Source organism: Morone saxatilis, unplaced genomic scaffold (genome assembly GCF_004916995.1).
Source record: "Morone saxatilis isolate NCDOM2014 unplaced genomic scaffold, NCSU_SB_2.0 Contig7, whole genome shotgun sequence".
NCBI lineage: Eukaryota > Metazoa > Chordata > Actinopteri > Moronidae > Morone > Morone saxatilis.
In genome coordinates this window covers 18640082-18663311 of record NW_023340246.1, presented here as the reverse complement: position 1 = coordinate 18663311, position 23230 = coordinate 18640082, and the positions used below count along the sequence as shown (strand labels likewise).

The following is a 23230-nucleotide window of genomic DNA, read 5'->3' as shown; positions in this document are numbered from 1 at the left end:
GAAGGAGAAACTATGGTGACTGCAAAAAACCTGTCTACAGTCAGTGTTTGGTTTGTCCATTCTGGGCTACTGTAGAAACATGGTGGTTCAACACGGTGGCCTCCATGGAGGGCGACCTGCAGCATCTTTAGATATAAAAGACTCATTCTAAGATAACAAAAACATAATGATTCATGAAAACATACCTATGAATATTATATTCTATTTCTGCCGATAGATCCTCCTAAATGTTACACACTGGACCTTGTAAAGCATGAAATATGTTTTTAAGTTTTATAGATTTCAAAATACCTAAACAATCTCATTTAACTGCAGTGAAGAATATACAGTTCTTGGTTATAATAACAATAATGTCCTTGTCAAGTTAAAGAGCAAATATCTGGATGGCACAAAATGGTAATAAAAAATCAATTTAAACAACTTCAGAGGGACAAATATTATATTTATGGCAGAAGACGGGAGGATATGTTTATTGTAAGAAAAACAGCATGTCTACATGTTCAGGCAGAAGTTCATAAGGTTAAAGTAATTTCATTGTCCCCTCTGGCATTTCATGTATGTAAACAAAAACAACGTGTGCACTCTGGGTGGCCTCATAAGGTTCTGACGTTATCCGTGACTCAAATCTTTATATCAAAGCACATTATTACATCTCTCATGTCAAAAACTCTTCATAGATAATTTGGACTTTGGTTAGACGTCCAAGGTTTGTACAACTGCGATGTGAAAAGGTGGATTATCAAACTGTTCTGTACTAATTCAGGCCCATTGTGTCACATGCTTCCTGCTCTTGCCAGCACTGTGGTCTATAAGCTGCGCGTTGTACAAGGACAGCCATTGTTCTAGTGGATAGAAAAGATTCCATCGGTGCTCTACTTTCACAACGAGGGAACAATTTTCCGAATTTGATGTCTCAGCTGAACCTCCTGAACCCTGATTGTTCCCTTCATTTCCCTTCAGTCGCTTTAAAGTCAGAGGGGAGAAAAAAACTTTGGGAGGATTTCTGCATGAAAGAAAACACATAAGAGGGTCTCTGCCGGTCTTAAAAAAGTCTTAACAAGCACTGAATTTACTTTTATGTATTAGAAAGTCTTAAATATTTTATCTTGTCTGCAGTAACACTTGATTGCGATCTGTCAGGAGACATTGTACACACACACATTATACCACAGCATGATACGGCTCGACTCACTTTTGATACCAGGTATTTGTTTCGATTTTATTTTGGCGGGATCCTCACCATGACACAAACACAGGAACAGTGGAAGATATCAAAGTTGTTCTCGATTCAAACTCATATGTGTCAAAATGTAAACATCAAATTATTTACAACAAGAAAACTTACAGAAAGTAAATAAATCTCGCAGTAATACTGTTATATGTACTAGCTATGTCACTATATGCAGATGATTTTGTATATTATTTTTTAGGGAGATTGAATAGATTTGTGTTTTTTACATTTTGACATAATTGATGGCCTAAACCTGGGATTCACACTTTTGTTGAATCCTGTTTATATAGACTTTATGTTTTCTTTTGAGATTGTTTTTGACTTCGCACGTGATCATCATGTAGGCATTAGGCCAGTGTATTGGCAAGAATCTGATGATACGTATTACGATACAGTGGTTACGATTCAATATATTGCCATATATTGTGATACTGGAAGCAACACAATATATATTGTGATTTTTTTTTAAAAACAGATTTTAGGCAAACATATACATATATGGTACTGAATCTAAGTAAAACAAATTCTGCTTTTGTTTGCGTTTGTATTAATCAGTCAGTCTCTGTAACAGCCAACATTATAGCCCTCTGTTCAGATTTACAACACTGCTATCTAGTGGTTTGTCGTTTAAATACAACAATCATTACACAACATATTGTAATTTCGATAACTTTTGATATTTTTTAACGCTCTACCTTCACTGATTATCTACCAGAGAGCTTTGACAAGTTTATTTTTCTTCTGCAGAATAATTTGCTCAGTATTTTGGTCGAAAACACGGGAAAATTTAAGAGATAAAAATTTTTTTGCTTATGTTGTGAGTTTTTGAAAAAATGCAATTGGCTTGTTATCAGATACTTTTAATGCACCCGGAATCATCCTAAAAATTCCAGTATCGTCCAGGCTATATTTGTAATAACTTATTTAAAATTGTTTGAGTTTCTTCTCCATTTCTTCAAATCTTTTACCGTAAATTTTTCTCCTCCTCCCTCCCTCCCTGGTTGAAGCAGCGCCCCCTCCTGGGTGCCGGGAAGCGTAACTCCCTGCTGAGCGGTCGTCCAATCTGGATGGAGAAGATGGTCCTGGGTCGGGTCAAAGTCCCTCACACCTTCTCCGTCCACACCTACACTCGTCCCACCATCTGCCAGTTCTGCAAGCGTCTGCTGAAGGGCCTCTTCCGCCAGGGGATGCAGTGCAAAGGTGATGATATATTCTAAAGTATTTAATTTAAACTATTATACTTATTTTTATGTATAATTCAACCAAATAAGTTGGCTGGGTTGCCCCTAAAATTTATGATGAATGTTTGATTACATTGCTCATCTCTTCTGCTTCAGATTGTAAATTTAACTGCCATAAGAGATGTGCGGCCAAAGTACCTCGAGACTGCCTCGGTGAGGTCGACTTTAATGGAGGTGAGTTTGTGCGCACCTGACACTTGTTATCCTCAGTTTACTATATACTTACAGTATTGCAAAGTCTAATATAACATCTGTAAATTTTGATTTATATATATAAATGTATTCATTTTTAGTAAATTGTGGCGAAATCTGTATAGAAGGATCCAAAAATGCACAGAAGCAGCACTGTTGTTCGTTAGCTACCCAATAAAAACAAGAACCGTAACTTTACCTAATTTGAATTTGGCAAGAAGAAATATTGTATTTGTCACTGACAGCAACACATTTTATAGTTGCAATTGTATATTTTCAGAATTACCATCAGGATTCACATCAGACGAAGTGAAATTTGTTCCTAAAACCCTTTAAATTGTGTGTGTGTGTATCGACTTTGTACTATTGTTTTATTTTTATTTTCCTTTCTGTTTTATTTTGTTGTAAAGCACTGTGCTATTAAAATTAAGTCTCTGGAGATAATATATTGTGCAGTTTTCGTTCTTTTTTGTAGCCATTTGAGGAACTGCTGCTCTAAAGTACTTTTGACTTTGTTTTTCCACAGAACCAGCCAGTCCCAGTCTGGACTCCGAGGCGACGATGGAGGTGGACAACTGTGACGTCAACAGTGACGGCGGTCACAGCATGGACGAGCAGGACGAACTGTCCACCCCCGACGACAAGCTCTTCTTCATCGAGGGTCCCTGCACGGACGGTGAGAAGGATGACGAGACGCTCAGAGCCATCAGGTGAGTTCAGAATATGATGGATGGATACTAGTTAGAAAGTGGAAACTTCCAGATGCCAGTGCCTTCAAACTTTAAACCATTATAGAAATTCATTCATACTTTGGATCCAGTGTTTGCACAAGTCAATTAGTGTTTTAAAATAATCAGCACTTCTCTCACCAGAAGAGTTAAAAAGTTAGAAATGTTCAAAGTAGAAGATATTATTTGAAGACAAGCTTTAAATTTAGTCGTCATTAAGTCAATCAGCTTTACTTGCTCTGTTATCAGTAGCTTATGGTGGCCAGTATTAGCTTATTGTATGCAAATATTGCAGTATAACGCACATTACTTAGTCAGTCCACTAACTTTATATTTTTAACTTAACAGAGTGCTGAAAGAATTAGTCCTTAAACCCAGAAATGAGTTAGTATTTTTGCACCTCCAGTTCCACTTGCCTCAAAGTCAGTGAGTTTCTTGAATGGGCTTTTGGTTAGATGCCTGAAATAAGATCTGTGGTTAACACAAGTATAAGAGATTGTGAGTTATAGTACTGAAAGGTCAGAGATAAAGCAGGGGGAGAGGCCATAAAGAGACTTAAAAGTAATCAGTAAAATCTTAAAATTAATTCTAAAACATACTGGGAGCCAGTGTAAAGAGAATAAAACAGCAGTGATGTGTTCATGTTTCTTGGTTCTGGTTAAGAGCCTGGCAGCTGAGTTCTGTACAGTCTGGAGTTGATCAATAGATTTTTGGTTCAGGCTGTTGCAATAATCCAGGCGTGATGAGATTGAAGGCATGTAAAATGATCCCTGTGTCTTAAAACGTTGAGAAAGATCGGATTTTTGAAATGAAGATGATAAAAAACACTGTTGCTGAAGCTGTACGGACAAGCAGGGCGAGCTACCCACATTCCCGACCGTGAATTTTGAAGCTCTTATGCGCCATAAAAACAGCGTCTAGTGTGTGTAAATGAGACGTCAGAGGTTGTCTGGGTTATTAAAGGTCAGCACACCAAGTTAGTTATTTTTTTCAGAAAGGTGATTGTATTCTTAATTATTGTTTGTTGTTCATTTGTTCACATGCAGCCCGTGCACCAGCAGTAACATCCCTCTGATGCGTGTGGTTCAGTCCATCAAACACACCAAGAGGAAAAGCTCCACAGTGGTTAAAGAGGGCTGGATGGTCCACTATACCAGCCGCGACAACCTGGTGAGAAGAGATACCAAACATACAAACACGCACACAAAATATGTATGTGTGTGTCTGTAAATCCCTTGTGACTGTGTAGCCACTTTGAATTCAGGGCGGGAATGGCGGCCTCCACCACTAGCAATCAAGACTACTATACAGAGCCATTCTGTGAATGAAAACACATTGATGCGGACCATAATTATAACCAAAAATGGGGTTTGAAGGATTATACGCATAAAAAGCTCATTATAATGAATGGCTCCTTTCAGTGAATCATTATTATTGATTATTATTAAGTGGTACTTTAATGTTGCAGCTGGTCATGGTGGAGCTACCTTATAATTAGTTTATATACTGTTAGGTAGTGTACTCTTAAATAATTCATAATATTTTATAAACTAATCACGTTTTGTTTGTAAAATCTTACAAATACAGTAAATGTAGTTGAGTAAAAAGTACAATATTTGGCATAAAGTGAAGTTGAAATACTGTATGTGTGTATATGTAAATTAAACACTTTTGAATCTATAAAGTTTTTATCCTGATGAACTTAATTTTGTCTTTCCAGAGGAAGAGACATTACTGGAGGCTGGACAGCAAGAGTCTGACTCTGTTTCAGAATGAAAGTGGAGCCAAGTTTTACAAGGTAGGAGACCCAGTCAGAGCAGATCTGGTTTCAGCTGCTCTGCCAAACAAAGCAGCGACGTGAAGAGAAGAGTGGAGGGAGTCAGGTTCATGCAGTAACAGCCACGAGACATTAACACACATCACTGTTTAATTATAACCAGATTATTCGCTGTAATTATTCTTATCAGGTCTGGATGTTTGCAGCAAGTTGTAACCTTCCACTGAGGAAAATTTAGAAAAGTAATATATGAGAAACAAAACTAAACTACAATTTACATTTCAATGCATTTCTAAAACATTATTTTAAAATAGTGATACTTAAAGAAGGGAAATCATTTTAAGCTGCCTCAGTTTATGTTTGATACATATTTCTAAAATTTGGTCTACGTCAGTGAAATTAGAATGTCATTTTTATTCCATTTGTAAGGCAGAAAAATACATTTAAATAAAAAAACAACGTCCCAGCAGGATCCATTTAGTAGCTGTTCTGGAGCTTTTTAAATTGTATTACACAGACTCACTCAGCAGATGGAGTTTGCCCAGTTGACATGAATTTTTCTGAGCTTTTTAAAATAGTAAATGGGCTTTGTGGTGAGCTTTTGTTAATATTTACATTATTTATTCTCGTTCACTCAGTCATGCAAACAAAGGATTCAGAATTACTTGTTCAGTCATTGCAATCACAAAATAGAAAAACAGAGCTCAATGTGACTTCAGATATGTTTAGTCAAGCCAACAATCTAAAAGCATAGGCTGCATAAAAATGGATGTAGTCTCCGTGGCGTCACCCAAAGGTTTCTGAAGAAGCTCAGTAAGGTCACTCTGGCCGTCGCCATCTTGTCAGTCCTGACCTGACGGCTAATCCGAAAACGGGCAAAGACATGAAGCCTGGTTGCTGAAATCAGCCACCTGTGACGGCATCGACCTGTCGCTCAAAGCAGTCGTGCCCCTAATTATGCATTTCTTTAAGCCTTGACATAATTTCAATGGGTGACTTGTATAAAAAATCAACCCCACCTACAGTTGTCATGAACAAGGAAATAAGCTGTAGAGACCAAAATAATTTTTTTGAAACAGGCTGTAAACATTTCTTCTTTAAAGTAAAAGCATTTTAATGGGGACTTATGGAGATTGACTTGCTTTTGTAGTGAGCCTCAAGTGGCCATTTAGGGAACTGTAGTATTTGGCACTAGTATTTGGCGTTGGCTTTATTTGTCAGCCACAAAGTCTGCCGCTTGTCTAAAGCCAAACAATAATTTACAAAGATATAAGACTATGGAGCCTGAATGGTCACAGTGGAACTAATTCTGTGTTCCCTTGCAATAACTTCCCCTCCAATCCATCCCTCTGAGCTGTATTATTAGCCAGTATTTTGTATTAGACCACCGCCGGTTGTGCCCAGAGTGCGATTGGGCACAACCTCAGCTATGGCTGCTCTGGCTGATGGAGCCTTGCTCTCTCACCGACTGCTGCAGAGGCCGATTCTGTAGCTGTGATGGTGACGATAGCAGTGGGACGACAGAGCTTTGTCTGTTTCTGTCGCTGTGATTGTGGCTGTAGCCATGGTTGTGCTTTCTTTGTTATCATTATAGCTGTGACACATTAGTTTATAATGGGTGCAACAATAACTACATGCAGGGGTGGTGTGTTTACAGTGAATTGACGTGGTTATGTTGGCTGAGCATTGTGACGCTACTGTATTCCTGAACTCTCTTGCTAAAATTAATGTTGGCTGCTGTCTGATAGAAGCAACACGGGTTCATACTCGTATGGCTCAACAATGCTTTCTTGGCTGCTCTTAATAGCAGCAGTAAGATAAGATAAGGCCTTTATTGATCCCCAGAGGGGAAATTCAGGTGTTGCAGCAGCACAAGGACAGAAATAAGCACAGATAAAAAGAGAAAGTAAAAGATAATAAAAAGAAGTCACAGTCCAGCTCCTGTAGCCATAGCATCGTAGATTCAACCACAAATGCAGCCCGAGCAATGATCATATTCACAGCTTCAACTTCCACGGCCAGTCAGAGCAGCTGTATACTGCAGGAGGAGTAATAAGCAATAAATAAAATAAAATGAATAACAGGCGCTCCATATCAAACAGAGAAAATCAGCTAATCATTTGAGCATTTGAGAAGCTGGAACTAGAGAATGACTGGAACTTTTTTTTATTAATCAACACTTTCTGCATTACAAGCGTCGATACTGTTGCTGTAATCACTTACAGTTAATCACTTACAGTTTACTATACATGGTTTTGAATGGTGGTTAAGCTGAATTAGTCTGTTTGAGTTGTCCTCTACAGTTTAAGTGGAGACCCGCCAACCATTTAGAAACCTGGAGGAATTAAAGAGAAGGTTTAAGATTGAACTAAAAAGAAATCAGGTGGTAAAATTTTAAATTTGGAAAAAGGAAAAAAATGTTTCCTTGAAATATATAAAATGATCACATTTGAATTCAGGTCAGTATAGCTGCAGCTCTTTTCATTCTGTATCATTTTCCTCTCTCATACTCCACCTCCTTTCATCTTGTGTCTGCCGGCGACCTGCTGACCTTTACCACAAAGCGCTGCAGAGACCTTCCTTTGAAGAGAAAGCGAGAGCGGGTTGAGGGAGGGGGACAAGGCAGAGGGGGAGATTTGTGGTGGTTTTTGGGACCTCGGGTCGCTTCCCTGCCGTCTCTCTGGCTCATCGCCACTCTGCCTCGTGCCCAAAGTGGCTGAGGCACGTCCTGCCTTTTAATCAGAGCGGCGGGATGAAAAGATGCTGATCGGAGTTTGTGGTTAGGGGTGAGGAGGGGGGCGGTGGATGAACTTGGCAGAACACAAAACGTTCAGATGACACTGAGGGGCACGAAGACACCGCTGGGCCGATCATGCTCCTTTTATATGTTTGATCTGGCATAGGTTTTGGAGGGGTGGGGTGGTTTTTTGGGGGGGAGGAGGGGGTTGCACTCTGCCAGAAAAGGAAGGAAGGAAAGTTTCAAACACTGAAACTCAAAGAGCGTCTCACAGTTCAGCAGAGAGAGGAGAGGTGTTAGGATGGAGGGAGCTGGAACAGTGTCTTTTGGATAATTTCAAGCGCTTCTTGGTGCTTCTTATTGGAGGAAGTGACTCTTAAGATGGTACAGTTTTACCAGAATTTGAAGGGAGGAGATGTACAAGCTCAGAGGTTTGGGTTCCTGAGCTGAAAGTGGAGGTATGTCCAACCAGAAGAAATGTTTTTTTAGTGATTATTTTGGTCTTTTATGGGGCTTTTATGACCTACAACAGCAGGAATCTAAATGTTCTATGTGACTTTTTTATTTATCCTAACGAACAACAGGAGATCCCCCTGTCCGAGATCCTCCAGGTGGAGCCGGCACAAGACTTCGGCAGCCTGCCCCAGGGCAGCAACCCTCACTGCTTCGAGGTGATCACAGACAACATGGTGTACTACGTCGGGGAGAACAACGGCGGCCTGCACCACAACCCTGTTCTGGCGGCGACTGGCGTGGGGCGGGACGTCGGCCAGAGCTGGGAGAAGGCCATCCGACAGGCGATGATGCCCGTCACTCCCAAAGCGAGCGTTTGCACGGGGCCCGGCCAGGGGAAGGTCCACAGTGAGTAACTGCCAGAAACGTCCACTTTAGTCCAACTTCATGTTCTCTCGCTCTTTTCAGTTTTTCTTCTAGCAAACTGAACTCAAATAGAAGGAAATTGTGCATTTGTTGGGCACTATTTTATTTTGGTGTTGGTCTTTGCATGGAATTTATTGACAATAAGATGCCTTATGGGGGGAAGCATTAACAGAACAAGACTGGTCCCAAAAATTATCCCTGAGGGACTCCACGAGCTGTCGGGGCTACAGGGGGAGATACTGTTGTTAAAGGAGATTTAAAAAAAACTTCTATTCTGCTATTAATAAATGCAGATTTTGTTTTATTCTCACTAGAAAGGCCTACCAATTGAGCTTTATGAGGAACTGAACCCACAACACTGCATGTCTTTTACCCTTTGACACAGCAGTGGAGTCATCTCAAATCAGATTAGACTCTGATATGTTTTTATGTTTTTAATGGATGTGTGGATTTGTCTGGAAAGAGTTTTCAAATATTGTTTCAGGAGACAACTGTTATACAACACCACCACCTCCACACGCACACACACACACACACACGCACACACAAACTGACCGCCTGCTGACATTTTAACATGATTGAAGGGATTTCAGAGGATTTTCCGCTCTGATTCATCTCAGGTTAAAGTCTCTTTTTGTCTGAAAATAAGAGTTTTAAGTTCCCAGAATGAGATCTCCAGCACTAAATGACTAAATGGACCTCATGGCATTAAAAAAAATCACCATTAACTATTATGGAAGACCTTCATTATTATAAAACAGTTGTACTTAAGAGGATGTTGTCAGCTGTGTTTTCCACCTGTTGAGTAATTAATGTCAAGCTTCGGTTTCTTTCCAAAAATAAATGTTTGGTTTTCCATTTTCCATGAAATTACAGCAACACACATCAATAAGTAAATGGACAGATGATGTAACAAGGCTTTTTTTTATCATGTCAATGCCAAACACTACAATAATACATTAAAATGCACTGAATTCATACTATTAGTTCTTTAATAATAAACAGTAAGGTCTACATATTTGTCTTCCTCCTCCAAACTGCGGAAAAAGTGAGAATATAATAAACAATAAATTACAAAACATTACCCCAAAACACAGACTGTTGTGGAATGAAGGAAACAGACATTTCCTAACCGAGCATAATAAAATAAAGTCAGTACTGACATTCAGAATAATTTGGCTCTTCCTTAATGTTTTTGTCATGTTAAGCTCCTCTTAATAAAATTTAACACTTCCTGAAGATGTTTCACAATTAAAAACGTTAAAAAGTTAAGAAAGATTAGCCTAGCGTAGCATAAAGACTGGAAGCAGGAGGAAATATAAAAACTCACTGCTTAACGCATTTTGAGCTATGTAAAAACAAGTTGTGGTTTTTTGGGGAGTTATGTGCTTGTTATATTTCTTTTTGACAACCAAGTACAGCTTTCAGCTTTAGAGGTGCTGGTGAATAGATTTTTTTACAGACAGAGCCAGGCTGCCTGTTTTCCCCTGTTTCCAGTCTTTATGCTAAGCTAAGCTAACCACGTCCTGACTCCATCTCTGTACTTAAAGCCCACATGTGACATTGATATAAATCTTCTAACTCTCAGAAAGAAAGGAAATAAGCATATTTCCCTAACTCCCCCAAAAAAACAATTAATTTCCTGTGAGTTATACAAAATAAAACCACTCCAGGGTTGTTAAAGTAACCACAAACAAAACCAACAGCAATCATATAAAAAGTCATAAGAAGCCTTTTCCATTAAGGTCAATGGAGGTCCTGCAATTTAGGAATTTGAACTACACATCTGGACTTCCCACAGTTTACATTTCTGTCGATGAAGTTACGTAAACTCTCTGAATGATGACCTAACCGATGACCTGTTACAGCAGACTGTTGGTATCGATCGCAGAGGGATGACCCGATCAAAGTCCGACCAGCGATCTGAAATCAATATCAGCTCATCAGTGGAAATTCACTCGCACACCGAACGCGCCTTCGGCCTTTTAATGTCATGCCGAATTAACATTAGCAACAGTTTGTGAGCGTCTCCTTTATATTTACACGTAATTAAACACGGAGAGAAAGAGGGAGACAGGAAATGGAAGCTTTAATTATTGTGAAATCTGGAAAAGGATTTTGGAGGTTGTCATCGCAGCTGGAAACATCCTCATGTTCTTTCATCATGTGTTGAACAAACAAATCTGTTGGTTTGATCTCAGCTGGAAATCTCCTCTGTCGCCTTTTTCTTTAACAAACAAGGAAACCTAGGAAATGAGATTTTAATGATTTGAAGGTTAGAAAAATAAAACCTCACACGTGTCTGCTGTAAGTGAGGGAGTTTACGTGTGTGTGGTTTATGTTTTGCAGTATCTGTGGCTTGTACATTTATATAATGTGTTTTTTTTGTCTCCTCAGAGGAATTATCTATCAGCATATCAGTGTCCAACTCCCAGATACAGGAAAATGTGGTAAGTCATCACTCATATTATCTTCTTACAGAAGATTATTATGTGGTTATGACAAATGTCTCATATGATGAACCAAACCCAACATGTTCTGTGTTGAATTTTCTATTTAATAATTCATCATTTAAGTCTGGTTAGAAAGATAGCAGTGGTTAGAGTTTTCTACAGCATCTGATTTCTGAGTTCAGACAGATTTTTTTTCTACTTACGGAGTCCTAGAGCGACAAACACTCAAACATTTAACTGAATAATATTTACTGTAAAATGGGTTGTAAGAAAAGAAGCTTATGTTTTCTTAACATCCAGTTTAAGAAATAAGTCTACAGGCTTGGAGATCGACCCCATGAGACTAATTCAGTCATTAATTTTAGAGGTATAGCTAGGAACATCTTTACCTTTTGGTGGCTCTACATGAAACAAAGGGATCACTTAACACATTTGGATTCATCCTCTGGGGACAATTACATTTGTTGTTTGTCACTTCTGGGCCTCCATATTCCCTGTTAGGTGTCAATAACTAACAATAATAACAGACAAATGTCCTATTTACATATGTGTTTGTCTGATGTCTTTGTTGTTCAGGATATCAGTTCAGTGTATCAGATCTTTGTCGACGAGGTCCTCGGCTCCGGACAGTTTGGAATCGTCTATGGAGGTGAGTCACATGGCAGAAAACTTGGTCAAATTGAACACAACTGCACTGGCAGCACTTACAGTTCAGAACAAATGAAAACAGGGAGTCTGATGCAGTCATGTCATCCTCTTAAATCTGCCAAAAAGAGGCTCACAACGTTTTGTTTTGACAGATTGACTCCACCCTTCTGTCTGAACATGTGGGAAATGCAGATTACGGCATTTGTGGATCATCATTGTGTTTCCCTTCATTAAGTTAGCCATTACAGATGAATGAAAATGTCAGTAGAGAGCTAAAATGTTAGCTCTCTCCTCGTCCTCTGCAGGTAAACACAGAAAGACTGGCAGAGACGTGGCGATCAAAATCATCGACAAAATGAGGTTTCCAACGAAGCAGGAGAGCCAGCTGAGGAATGAAGTGGCCATTCTCCAGGTGTGACGCTCCGAGAGATTAAAGTGATATAAAATCTGATCAAATCTAACTGAAATTCATCTTTGAGTTCTTATTTTACATGCAACTGAAAAAAAAGTATTCAGAGAAGGAAAACGTCCTAAAACTATCTTTAAATTTCCTCATTATTATGTTTCTGACAGAACCTTCACCACCCGGGGATTGTCAACCTGGAGTGCATGTTCGAGACGCCCGAGCAGGTGTTTGTCGTCATGGAGAAACTTCACGGGGACATGTTGGAGATGATTTTATCCAGCGAGAAGAGCCGACTGCCCGAACGCCTCACCAAGTTCTTGGTCACACAGGTCAGTGACAACCAGGAACCTTCTGAATGATGGCAGCCAAACTTTGATTAGTGTCTACTCTGAAACTCAAAGTAACAAACCCAGAGTTGCCAGAAGTTACACCATTGCTTGGTTGAAATGGTGGCCATTGCTCTTTCAAAATTAATAGGTGCCAACATTATTTATGTATCATAATTCCAGATTCCGTGAGTACAGCCGCACCCCTCTGAGGCAATCTCTAGTGGGTTCATCCCCTCATTATCACAGCACTGAAGACTTTTAATTTACACCCACGTACTGTGTGGGCCCCACCTCGGTCTCACAGTGTGCACAAGTTGGACCAAACAGTCGGCTCCCAAAAACAGCTTTTCCTTCAGCGAGTTAAAGGAATCCAGTAGGGCCCACAGTTTAGAGAGACTTTGTCCTTTAACGCGGGACCGACAAGCACAAACACACCTGCTTTACAAGAAATCAATAACCAGTCCATACCTACCCATCGGGAACAACTTGGGGTTCGGTGTCTTGCTCAAGCTGGAGTTCGAACCACCAACCCTCGATTTAATGCACGACCCACTCTGCCTCCTGTACCAAGTCCACCACACACGGCATATTTCATCAAATTTATTCAGAAACTGGTTACGATGCAACAACTGTTTGTGTCCATAGATCCTGGTGGCCCTGAGACATCTGCACTTCAAGAACATTGTCCACTGTGATCTGAAGCCTGAGAACGTTCTCCTGGCCTCAGCAGAACCCTTCCCTCAGGTTAGAACAAATCGCCTCAAATCATCATTGTTTTTTTTCTTTTTGTCGCTTTAAATGTTTGATGAAACTTCAGAGCTCAACAGAACAAATCACAAACTTAAAAATTTGCCTCTCGCATCCTCCAGGTGAAGCTCTGTGACTTTGGCTTTGCTCGTATCATCGGGGAGAAGTCGTTCCGTCGTTCGGTGGTCGGCACTCCGGCCTATCTGGCGCCCGAGGTGCTTCGCAGCAAAGGCTACAATCGATCTCTGGACATGTGGTCAGTCGGTGTCATCATCTACGTCAGTCTGAGCGGGACGTTTCCCTTCAACGAAGACGAGGACATCAACGACCAGATCCAAAACGCCGCCTTCATGTACCCACCCAACCCCTGGAAGGAGATCTCAGAGGAGGGTAGGTCTAAAGTTTGTGAAAAAACTCCTCAACATCCAGCTAATAAATGTAGAGCTGCAATGATAGTAGATAAATCGATTTGTTGTCGGACAGAAAATATATTGGCAACTGTTTTGATAATCAATGAATGATGAAGGCATTTTTCAGGCAGAAATGCCAAAAAATCATCTGGTTGCAGTGTTCTGAATATCTTAAGGTTTTGGACCTTTGGTTGGACAAAATAAGACTTTTGATGACGTCAACAAGGAAATTTTTTGCTATTTTGACATTTTACACCAAAAGTTTATCAAGAAAATAGTCTGCAGAAAATAATAATAATTGTTGCAGCCCTAATTAAATGCAAGTTTATTTTAGTACCAGTGCATCACTGTATGTAGATGTCCTTAAAACAGCTTGTAGTGCTAAAGAGAAAAAATATTGAGACCAGAACAATAGTACATGTCAGATAAGTTGACTAGATCTTGGATATACAATAAAACTCAACCTAAACCTTAAAGCGCCGATGTTTTTAACAATACTTATTTATTTTAAAAAAGGTTTTAATGTTGTTTTTGTAATTGAAAATAATTTGGTGGAGCTGCATTTATAAGATGCCGAATTTTATCATCATCATGGCTGAATGCCTCTGTATGGATTTTGACTCTGAGTGCTTGTTCTTCCTCACAGCCACAGACCTCATTAATAACCTGCTGCAGGTGAAGATGAGGAAGCGCTACAGCGTGGACAAGTCACTGAGCCACCCGTGGCTGCAGGTAACCCAAGCTGCTTTTTTTTTTTACAAATCTTAGGCTGCATCCACACTGCCACGTTTGTGCTTTTGTCATCATGGAATCACCTGTATGTACGCAAATAACAAGGTTAGTCAGAGAAAGCCGACGTGTTTACAGGCAACCTTGTTACTGTCAATCTGTGTATACTTGCAGTGAGTCAGTAATCACACCTTAGTTAGGAAGCATTACTTATTTATCTGAAGTGTTGTGGTGATACAATATGCTGCTTCCGGATGTGTAAGAGCACAATTTTTCCTTACAGGGCAAATGTCACATGCTCACATGCTCATACAGTATGTAAAAAGCAGATTAGATACATGCTTACATGTATACATGACCAAGAAATCTGATACATTTAGTTTTAAATTAGTTTGAAGCTATAAAAAGGGGCTTCAGAATCTCACATATACCACCTTTAAAACTGCCCATTGTGAGTGTGATGTTTTTACGACTCTTGGGGTTGAAGTTTGGGGCTGTTTGTTTACTGTTCTCGTCATCTTGCAGGACTACCAGACCTGGCTGGACCTCAGGGAGTTCGAGACGCGGCGAGGCGAGCGCTACATCACCCACGAGAGCGACGACGCCCGCTGGGAGGAGCACGCCGACGAGAGAGGCCTGCACTACCCCAAACACTTCATCATGTCGCCCAACTTGGACGACATGGAGGAGGACCCCTAGGGACCCCCCGGAGGGTAGATATTTCACACAAAAGGAAGCAGCAACACCGGAGAGTCCCTCAGCGGTTGCGTCGGACGCTCTGGAGTCCATGGAAACTGTCACCATGGAAACCACAAGCTTTCCCTAAGATGGTGGTGGAATAACGTTTGTTCGTGTACGCCAGGACGCGGCGGTCAGGCAGCTGTGTGAGGACATTGTGACATGCTCACTGCAGCGATAATTCAGGTCCAGAGAACTTTAATTTTAACACATCTTACCTTATTTTTTCTGTTTCACTGCATTCTTCTATAAGCCATAACAAACACCCTGGAGGCCAAAAGCTGGAGGGATTTTTTTATTTTCCCAGAATTCCACATACAATAAATGTCTGCCATGCCAGTCAAGCCACAGAAGGGCCAGCTAAAGACAAATCGAGAGCCTTTATATACTTTTTCAGCTAAGATAGCATATTTTTATGACGCCGTTGTTACATTTTAGATCTCATGAATCTGTGTAGCGATTAGGTATTTTTCACATTTGTTAAAGTTGTCCTATGTGACGCTAACTGGATGTCAGCAGAAACAAACATGTTTAATGTATCGATTATGTTTTGATTTTTCTTGATGTTTTGTTTTAATTTTTTTCGTTGTTCTTTGTTAAGATGTCTTTGCACTATTGGGAAACTCTTTTAAAAGGAGAATTTCAATGATAATAACTTTTTGTTTGTTCATCTGCAAAAATGGTTCATCTTCTAATGCTCATTTCACACCAGAAAACAGAATTATTGGATTAATGAAAAAACTTTCCACTATACGGGAAGTAATTGTAAAGTTTTGAGGAAAGGTCATGTTACCAAAATCAAAAACTGTTCATCCTCTGTACGGTGGCCTTTTTAGGACATCTCAGACTCAGCTTGTCAGGCTCAGCTCTGCACAGATTAAGCTTTCATCGGTCAGAGCTGAATGTTAATGTTATGCAACAGAATATTAACGTGTGTGTGGTTAACATGCATACAAAGTATTGCATACTAAATGAAAACGTCCACTATTTTTCAACCTGGGTTTTAGTTCTAGCTCACAACCTCAATTGTAGCGATTCAGGAAACATTAACTAACCTTAGCATGCGTACATGCCAAATGTCAAAATGCAACACGGCAAGCAGCGTGAGCGTCCTAAAACGTTCCTTGTCTCCAAGTCCAACATTGAAAGAAGCCTCCCAGATTAGCTTTTTATGCTAATTGCATAGGGATTTACTTCCAAGACTATTTTCCAGCAAATGTAATTAGCGCAGAAATAGTAGCTAATGTTAAAATGCTCAATGTTAGCCGCGTAATGTAACATTAAGCATCTTAGCTTGTCCACATGTCAATAGTACCCTGTAAAAGTGGAGTTTAGCATATTTGCTAACATTTAGCTTTTTTATTTAACATGCTTTTTGTATGTTAGTATTAGTCACTAGTTTCCGAGGTATTTTTAAATATTTTACTTTTAAATTGTAGAATGAAGAATCAGTTATTAAGTTTTATCCTCTGGGGACCGTGAATGTCTGAATCAATGTCCGTTAATCTCATAACCAAAAATACAGCTTTAAGACTCATAAAACTCTATTTAAGAGCAGACACCAGGTTGTGCCTGTAATACTTTTGCAGAGAGACAAATTAAGAGTTATTGTCAGAGTGATTCTTTCTGAACCTTTGGATGAAGACGAGCTGAGAATCGAGCTGCTATTGTCTTTCTTTGGAAACCTGCCTGAGGAAAAAAACCGACTGAACTGTAGAGCGTTGTTGATCTGATCTGACTCCAGCCTGAGAATTTATTTCACACATTTTATATTTTTGCAAGAAATGTTGTGTCATGTGGGTGACTTAAAATATTAAAGCTGAATGGTTTACTTTGGGGAAAAATGTTACTTATTTAAGTCGGATCTTCTGTCAGACATTACAACCAACAGCAGCATCACTGATGTATAATTCACACAGATCTTTAATTCTCACAAATAATTTTTTAAAAAGATAAGAGAAGTTGGAAGGGGAAGGAAAACAAAGGTAAGGTAAAGTTGACAATCAACTGCGTTACTTTTGAGATGTTCATATAATGTGGAGGTTCTATGGCAGGTAAAGGGTGCTGTTGAAGGCAGATGGTGGAAGGAGTGTAGTCTCAACTACTGTCAAATATTTCAGTTATGAGGATTTTGCACAAAGGCACTGATATAAAAACACATAAATTAATGGAGTGATACATCTAAAATTCTGCTAATCTTTGTACATTTTTTACCCTGCGTCGAGTTAATAATGGATTAATGGTTAATAAAGTATTGAGCGAAAGGACTGCAGCCGGCAGCTGGCTTCGGGGGATTTAACAACTAAAAGTGATTGTCACTGATTTGCTCAGATTATTATTATAATTAGTATAAAGTATCTGATAACATTTTAACTTTTAACCAGAAACAACACCAGACTCACTGAAAGAAAACCCAGTAACTTTAGCTTGTGGTCGATTAGTTTGTTTGTGTGATTGTGTGACTTTGGTGAGTTCAAACTATTAAAACACAAATAGTTTTATTCAATGGGGTGGCACTTCGAACAGAGCAATATAATGGCTGTCTCTTGAAAAAAAAAAGGATTTTACTCTTTATGGAAAGGATCCTTACATAGACCTTTTCGTTAATGTTGTCAGAGACTTGGAACAACAATCTGAGTCAGTGGACGTACATTGACTTGATTGCAAAACACCACAGTTACCCTTTACAGAGCGTCTAATCCCAAACTAAAGTCAGATTTAAAGGCACGACCCAACCCATCACTTAAACATCAGATTTGTTTCATGGTGGCAGTTTCAAGGTGAGAACAAAAAACACTTTTTTAAAAATATCTTCAGCTAGACGGGGTTCAATAAAATCCTTTAACTCTTTCCAAATGCACGAGTCAAACTCATCAAACCTGGTCAGAAAAAAAAGAGCAGACCCTCCTGAATCAGAGGAAAAGCTGATAACGATCCGCAGCAGGATGTTTGGAAACGATCATTTAATTACCAATCCTGAACATGATCGCCTCGCTCCGCCGCTCCTCTGGAGGACGGCTGCTTGTTTTGGCAGCGGCGACCCCACCACCCCCCCCCCAACATGTGTAACTGAATCTTTTAATTGCTACCGGAGGAGCGGCGGGCTCATTGTGAATGGCTGCTGCACAACTGTGAGCTCAGCTAACTGCTTCAAGATGTGGGTGAAGGCTGATGGGCCCGAGTGACGGCAAAGAAGGGAGGGGAAGGGATCCTTCTGCTGCGGGATGACCTCTGACCTTAAGTGGTGTCACAGTTTTGTCCCATTGCTCGGTGTCCGGTGACAGAACGCTCTGAATTATAAGGACCGGGAATTTTGAAGCCATTTAGACAATTAGGAATTTGAAAAGCAATACAATAAATGTAAAAAAAAAAATACACAAATGTTTTATTTTCTTGTATTTTTAGATCAAAATGTCTTTACAGTTAACCTGGTACAGCAAGTTTATTCTTTTTCTTTAAATTAGAGACATACACTCTCGTCCTTCTGCACGAATACATTGCATTTTTCTTTTTTAAATGTCAGCTGTAAAAACAGAATCGTCCCATGAACATGATCTTCTGAAATTTCCTGCATTGTTTGACCGAGCTACAAAACCTCTCTAGAAATGTTCAGACTGTTGATTGAAGTCTCCAAAGCCCCCTCAGGAGAAGCTGAGTTCGGTGAATCCGGCCACAGGCAGCGGTGCGGGGCTCTTCTTGTCCATGTTTAGCCCCTGTACCGTCTTGGGTTTGGCCAGCCGGCTGTGCTGCAGCAGGCTGAAGAAATGGAAGCGCTCGCCCATCTCTGTGGGGTTGGTCAGCATGTTGTAGCTGCTGATCAGCTGCTTCCTGGTGGATGCGTCGCTGCAGTTCCTCAGAAGAACCTGAAGAGAACAGCAGTGGAGTTAAAACATCTGAAAGGTTTCTGAACTTCTCCACCACGGTGCCCAAATCTTCTGGCTGATCGGTGTTATTATGTTTCTCACTGTATGACTGTGTGGATAAATAATCAGTAAATTATGATATCTCAAAACAATCACTGTCTCCTCCTCCACCAGTGTCACACTCACCTGCATTCGGGAGTCAATGCCCATGTTTTTCAGGAACGTCCTCTGTGGGATGGGTCCCAGACTGGCAACGCCCTGTCCTGCCATCCTCCGCAGGTAGCTGAAGTCCACGTCGGCGGTGAGGTCGGCCGAGCCGGGGGAGGACAGGACGTCATGGAGCTGGTGATCTTTAAAACCCTGATGAATAAAAAAAAAAGTAGAGCCTCAGATGTTTTCATTTTCTCTCGGTTTGGAAAAGAAACGATTCAACGTCAGTCTGCTGTTCATTTTAGTTCTCTGAGCTCAGAAACCCACACATGTGATTAAAGCACAATCACATAAATGCAACAAGTTTTATGGCCATTACATATATGCAGAAAATGGCAGTACAGATGTAGAAAATGACTTCCCATCTTGAGGAAATTCCAAACTGAATTAGTTCAAAATTATGATGTGAAAATTGAGAAAATGAAAATGTCAGAAGCAGAAGAGGAGTCTGGGAAGAGGAGCAGCGAGCCCATCGACCCTGGTTTCCTCTCCGCCTGCAGCCAATGCTTCCTACATCTGTTTCCTTCAACTGTAACTGAAGAGAGGGTCGGACAAAATGTCCTTGCTGACCGAAAATGCCCTCACTTTAAAGTTAGACTGGTCTGTTATGATGTCTATAATGTTCATTTTTTGTTGACACTGTCATAAAGGTGATAATTCAATGTTTTTATGGTGTTGTACTGGACTCCATTGTATTCAAAGGTGATTCTAATATTCTGCTGTCTCGCTTGTATTTAAATAGGAAGGACAAAAAATTAGAAGCTCAATATATGAGATAAAATATATAATCTCTCAATATAATGTCCTGGAAAATCTGGGAATATAGTGACTAGTTTTCCAGTCCTGGAAACACCTGGAAATTTATTAAAATGACCAAATAGCCTTGAAATAATCTGTTTTATCTTGGATTTTTTTGTACTTTAGGCCCTCACTCAGCTAATCTCCGTAAACCTGGGTACATATTTAGTTTGAAACTCGATTGTTGGTTGGATAAACTATATGACACTTCAAAACAGCGTTACCAGAAGCAAAGTGGAACTGACTTGCAGTGGTCTTTTCGGGATCTAGTCTATTTTTTTCAAAGCTGTTAGCGAAATTCTCTTATCTACATGCATTCAGCCTATTAATGAGTGGTTGCTGTGGTTGATAAATACATATGAAGGTGAATTATACGTGTAATGAACTATTTAACTTTCTAGAAGCTCAGTTTCCTGTAAAATAATATATCTACTTGATTTGAACTGTTACTTATGGGCCACATTAATGTAGTCTGTGCTGTCGAGTATTGTCAAGAAAAACAGCTGGAAAGGTCCTGGAAAACGATTGTTAAAAAGAGTAGGAACCCTGTTTATTGAATGAATTTAAATACTTCTGACAGCGTCACCTGAAACTGAAAATTATGAGCTTCTTAAACATACCTGTTATGAGCAGAGCTGTGTATTGGGCTGCACTAGATTGTACAGGTGTCCGTAATGTGTGAGTGTAAAGTGTTACTTTCTAATCTTACTCTGAATGTGTCCATCTTGGTCCCATTGTGGCCATAGTCAGCGATCAGCGCCGCGCCGCCGTCTCCTGCGATCCGCTGGGCTATCCGCTGGATGATGACTCCGCCCTCCGCACACACCTCCACGTGACTCCGCCTTTCATCTGCCTGACACACACACACACACACACACACACACACACACTTGTCTGTCTATGCTGTTTTTGCGAGTGATTTCCTACTAGGGCTGCACAATATGGTAAAAACATCTTATTGCCATTATTTTTCACAGATATTCAGATTTCATTATGATTCATGATTAGGTGGAATGATCTTTTTTTTACATCCAAACTGTAATTTTCACTGAAAAAACTATTAAAATGTGTCAGGGTCTGTAGAAAACAAACTGGAGAACAAGACTTGTAGACCAGGGCATCTCTTCAGGTGAGTAGTTCATTATAATGCTGTTTGTCACATCTTGCAGCGTCCTGCGATTGAAGAGGACACTAACAGCTCTTTTCTGAGTGAACTTTTCCTCGTTTATTGTTATCACATCACATACTAATGCCTCTTTGGATCTAGAAACCAGTTAAAACGGTCTATTGTTTAAACCTTTAAACACAGACAACCTCAGTTTCGACATTAATCCTTTTTTTCTGCAAACCTACTTTCTAAAGTTTTATGGTTTTTTGTCTGGTTTGATGATACAGAGGCTGAACTCTGAGCTCCAACCCCTCGAACTAGATTTAAGAGCAGGTTCTTCATCCAAACAGACTGATGATGATGATGATGTCAGGCCTCTGGCAGGATGTTCAAAGTGTCTGAAGTGAGCCAGAGAGGCCAAATCAAACAGGCTGTGAATGTATAGCTGGTATAAATGTGGGCAATAAAAACCAGATGGAGGCTATAAAACAAACCGCTAAGAGTTTATCTGAGGAGTTCATTTCCACAGTGTTTAAAAGATTAAAGACATTCTTCATTCTGTACTTTAAAGTTAAAATTATCCAGCTCTTGTGAGCGCTCTCAAGTTAAGTTAAAACCGCCTCTACGCTTGTATTTCTAGGTTGTTGTATTTTTTTTTATGAGCGAGTACACCTTCTTGACAACAGGACAAGAAAGACAATAATTACAACATTACCCACAAGACACCTTGAAAAACATTTAAAAAATGCATAAAGTTAATAAAAAACAAAACAACTGCTGTTAAATTACTGTTTTTACCTATGGATAGTGATGTTATGGCTATTTCTGGTTAAACAAAAAGAATCTTACTCTTTGATAAAGTCTATCTCTGTAGGGCTCCTTGTGGTGGTACTTGCAACGGTAGAATTGTTGGTTTTGTCAATGGAGTATGGTGGCCTGTAACGCTTGCTTATTTGTGTTGCTCTGAGATGTTGTGCTGTAATGCGACATATAGTCGTAGACAGCACCTTTAACATTGGGGATGATGATGCCGAGGCAGCTTTTCTAATCCGCCATGGTCAGCGTGCCAGTTTAACATCGCCGCCCCAGTCCAGATCCATTAGCTTACATCAGCTCAGGTCTTACTCACAATCATGTAGCATGTGTGCATATGGAATCAGGTTATTATTCTATTATTCATGTACTCTTTAATGAGAGTCTGTGGGGCACCTAGCCCATTATCAAATCTGTGAGAGTTGAGGCTGCACTCTCCATCGATATTAAGTCCAGGAAGTCCTTCAGCCAGTTATGTATATTAATGCAGTCCAAGGTTTGTAGTAGTCCTCTTTACAGAGAGGAAGTACGTTGTGTCATTCTCGCGTGTATATTTCACATTATGCAACAAGACATTGAGGAAGAACACTCATTATAACCTGTAAAACTACAACAACCAAGCCAATTCAAAACTATTTTAAACATATACGGTCTAATATAAGCGCTGTGTATGACGTTCATTTGAATAATTTTATATCTTACACAGTTGGACATAAATATTGAATGCTTCAGTATTGAGTCCCATTGATCTGCAATAAGTGGGTGAACTAATGTCTTGCTCTCACTGTAATTTGGAGATAGTGCTGTGAGGAAGAGATAGGGATAGGCAGTAGCAGCATCCCTTAATTTGCCATCAGAAACAATTGGAAGATCTCAATGTGATACCCTTTGCTGTGAGATTATTTAAGATAGATCTTAGCTGTAAGTATTGTAGAAATGCAGAAACTTTCAGGCCAAGCTGCATTTTCAGCTCATGGAATAGTAGAACATCTTCATCCCTGGTAACCGGTCCAATCTGAGTAAAATTTTGGTGTTTTCAAGGACATTTTTTTGTATTTTAGTATAATTCTTCTAGACTGGAATTTAGTTTTATAACACCGGTACAAAAGGTCTGAACAAGGAGCTCTAAAAAGAAATATCTGATAACTTTTATCTTAATCATTTTTCACAGATTTTTTTATATATATATATAT

At 39.8% G+C, this 23230-nt stretch overlaps 2 protein-coding genes across 2 annotated transcripts in view; one reads left to right on the top strand and one right to left on the bottom strand.

The window, feature by feature from the left end:
- Positions 1-17083, top strand: part of LOC118341032 (serine/threonine-protein kinase D3-like) — a gene marked incomplete in the record, with an annotated part of 41769 nt that extends 24686 nt beyond the window's left edge. Inside the window, 14 exon segments of the mRNA XM_035679200.1 lie at positions 2242-2431; positions 2569-2646; positions 3191-3374; positions 4439-4562; positions 5113-5190; positions 8491-8767; positions 11183-11235; positions 11815-11887; positions 12192-12298; positions 12460-12621; positions 13267-13365; positions 13491-13758; positions 14425-14510; positions 15033-17083. Coding sequence (XP_035535093.1) covers positions 2242-2431; positions 2569-2646; positions 3191-3374; positions 4439-4562; positions 5113-5190; positions 8491-8767; positions 11183-11235; positions 11815-11887; positions 12192-12298; positions 12460-12621; positions 13267-13365; positions 13491-13758; positions 14425-14510; positions 15033-15206 — 1953 coding nt within the window.
- Positions 17084-18606: 1523 nt separating this feature from the next.
- ndufaf7 (NADH:ubiquinone oxidoreductase complex assembly factor 7) overlaps positions 18607-23230 on the bottom strand; it is an 11876-nt gene continuing 7252 nt past the window's right edge. Inside the window, exons 8-10 of the mRNA XM_035679317.1 lie at positions 20826-20969; positions 19295-19468; positions 18607-19108 (exon numbers count right to left, since the gene is read on the bottom strand). Of these exons, the coding sequence (XP_035535210.1) occupies positions 18887-19108; positions 19295-19468; positions 20826-20969 (540 nt within the window). The 3' untranslated portion in view covers positions 18607-18886. The remainder of the gene's footprint in view (positions 19109-19294; positions 19469-20825; positions 20970-23230) is intronic.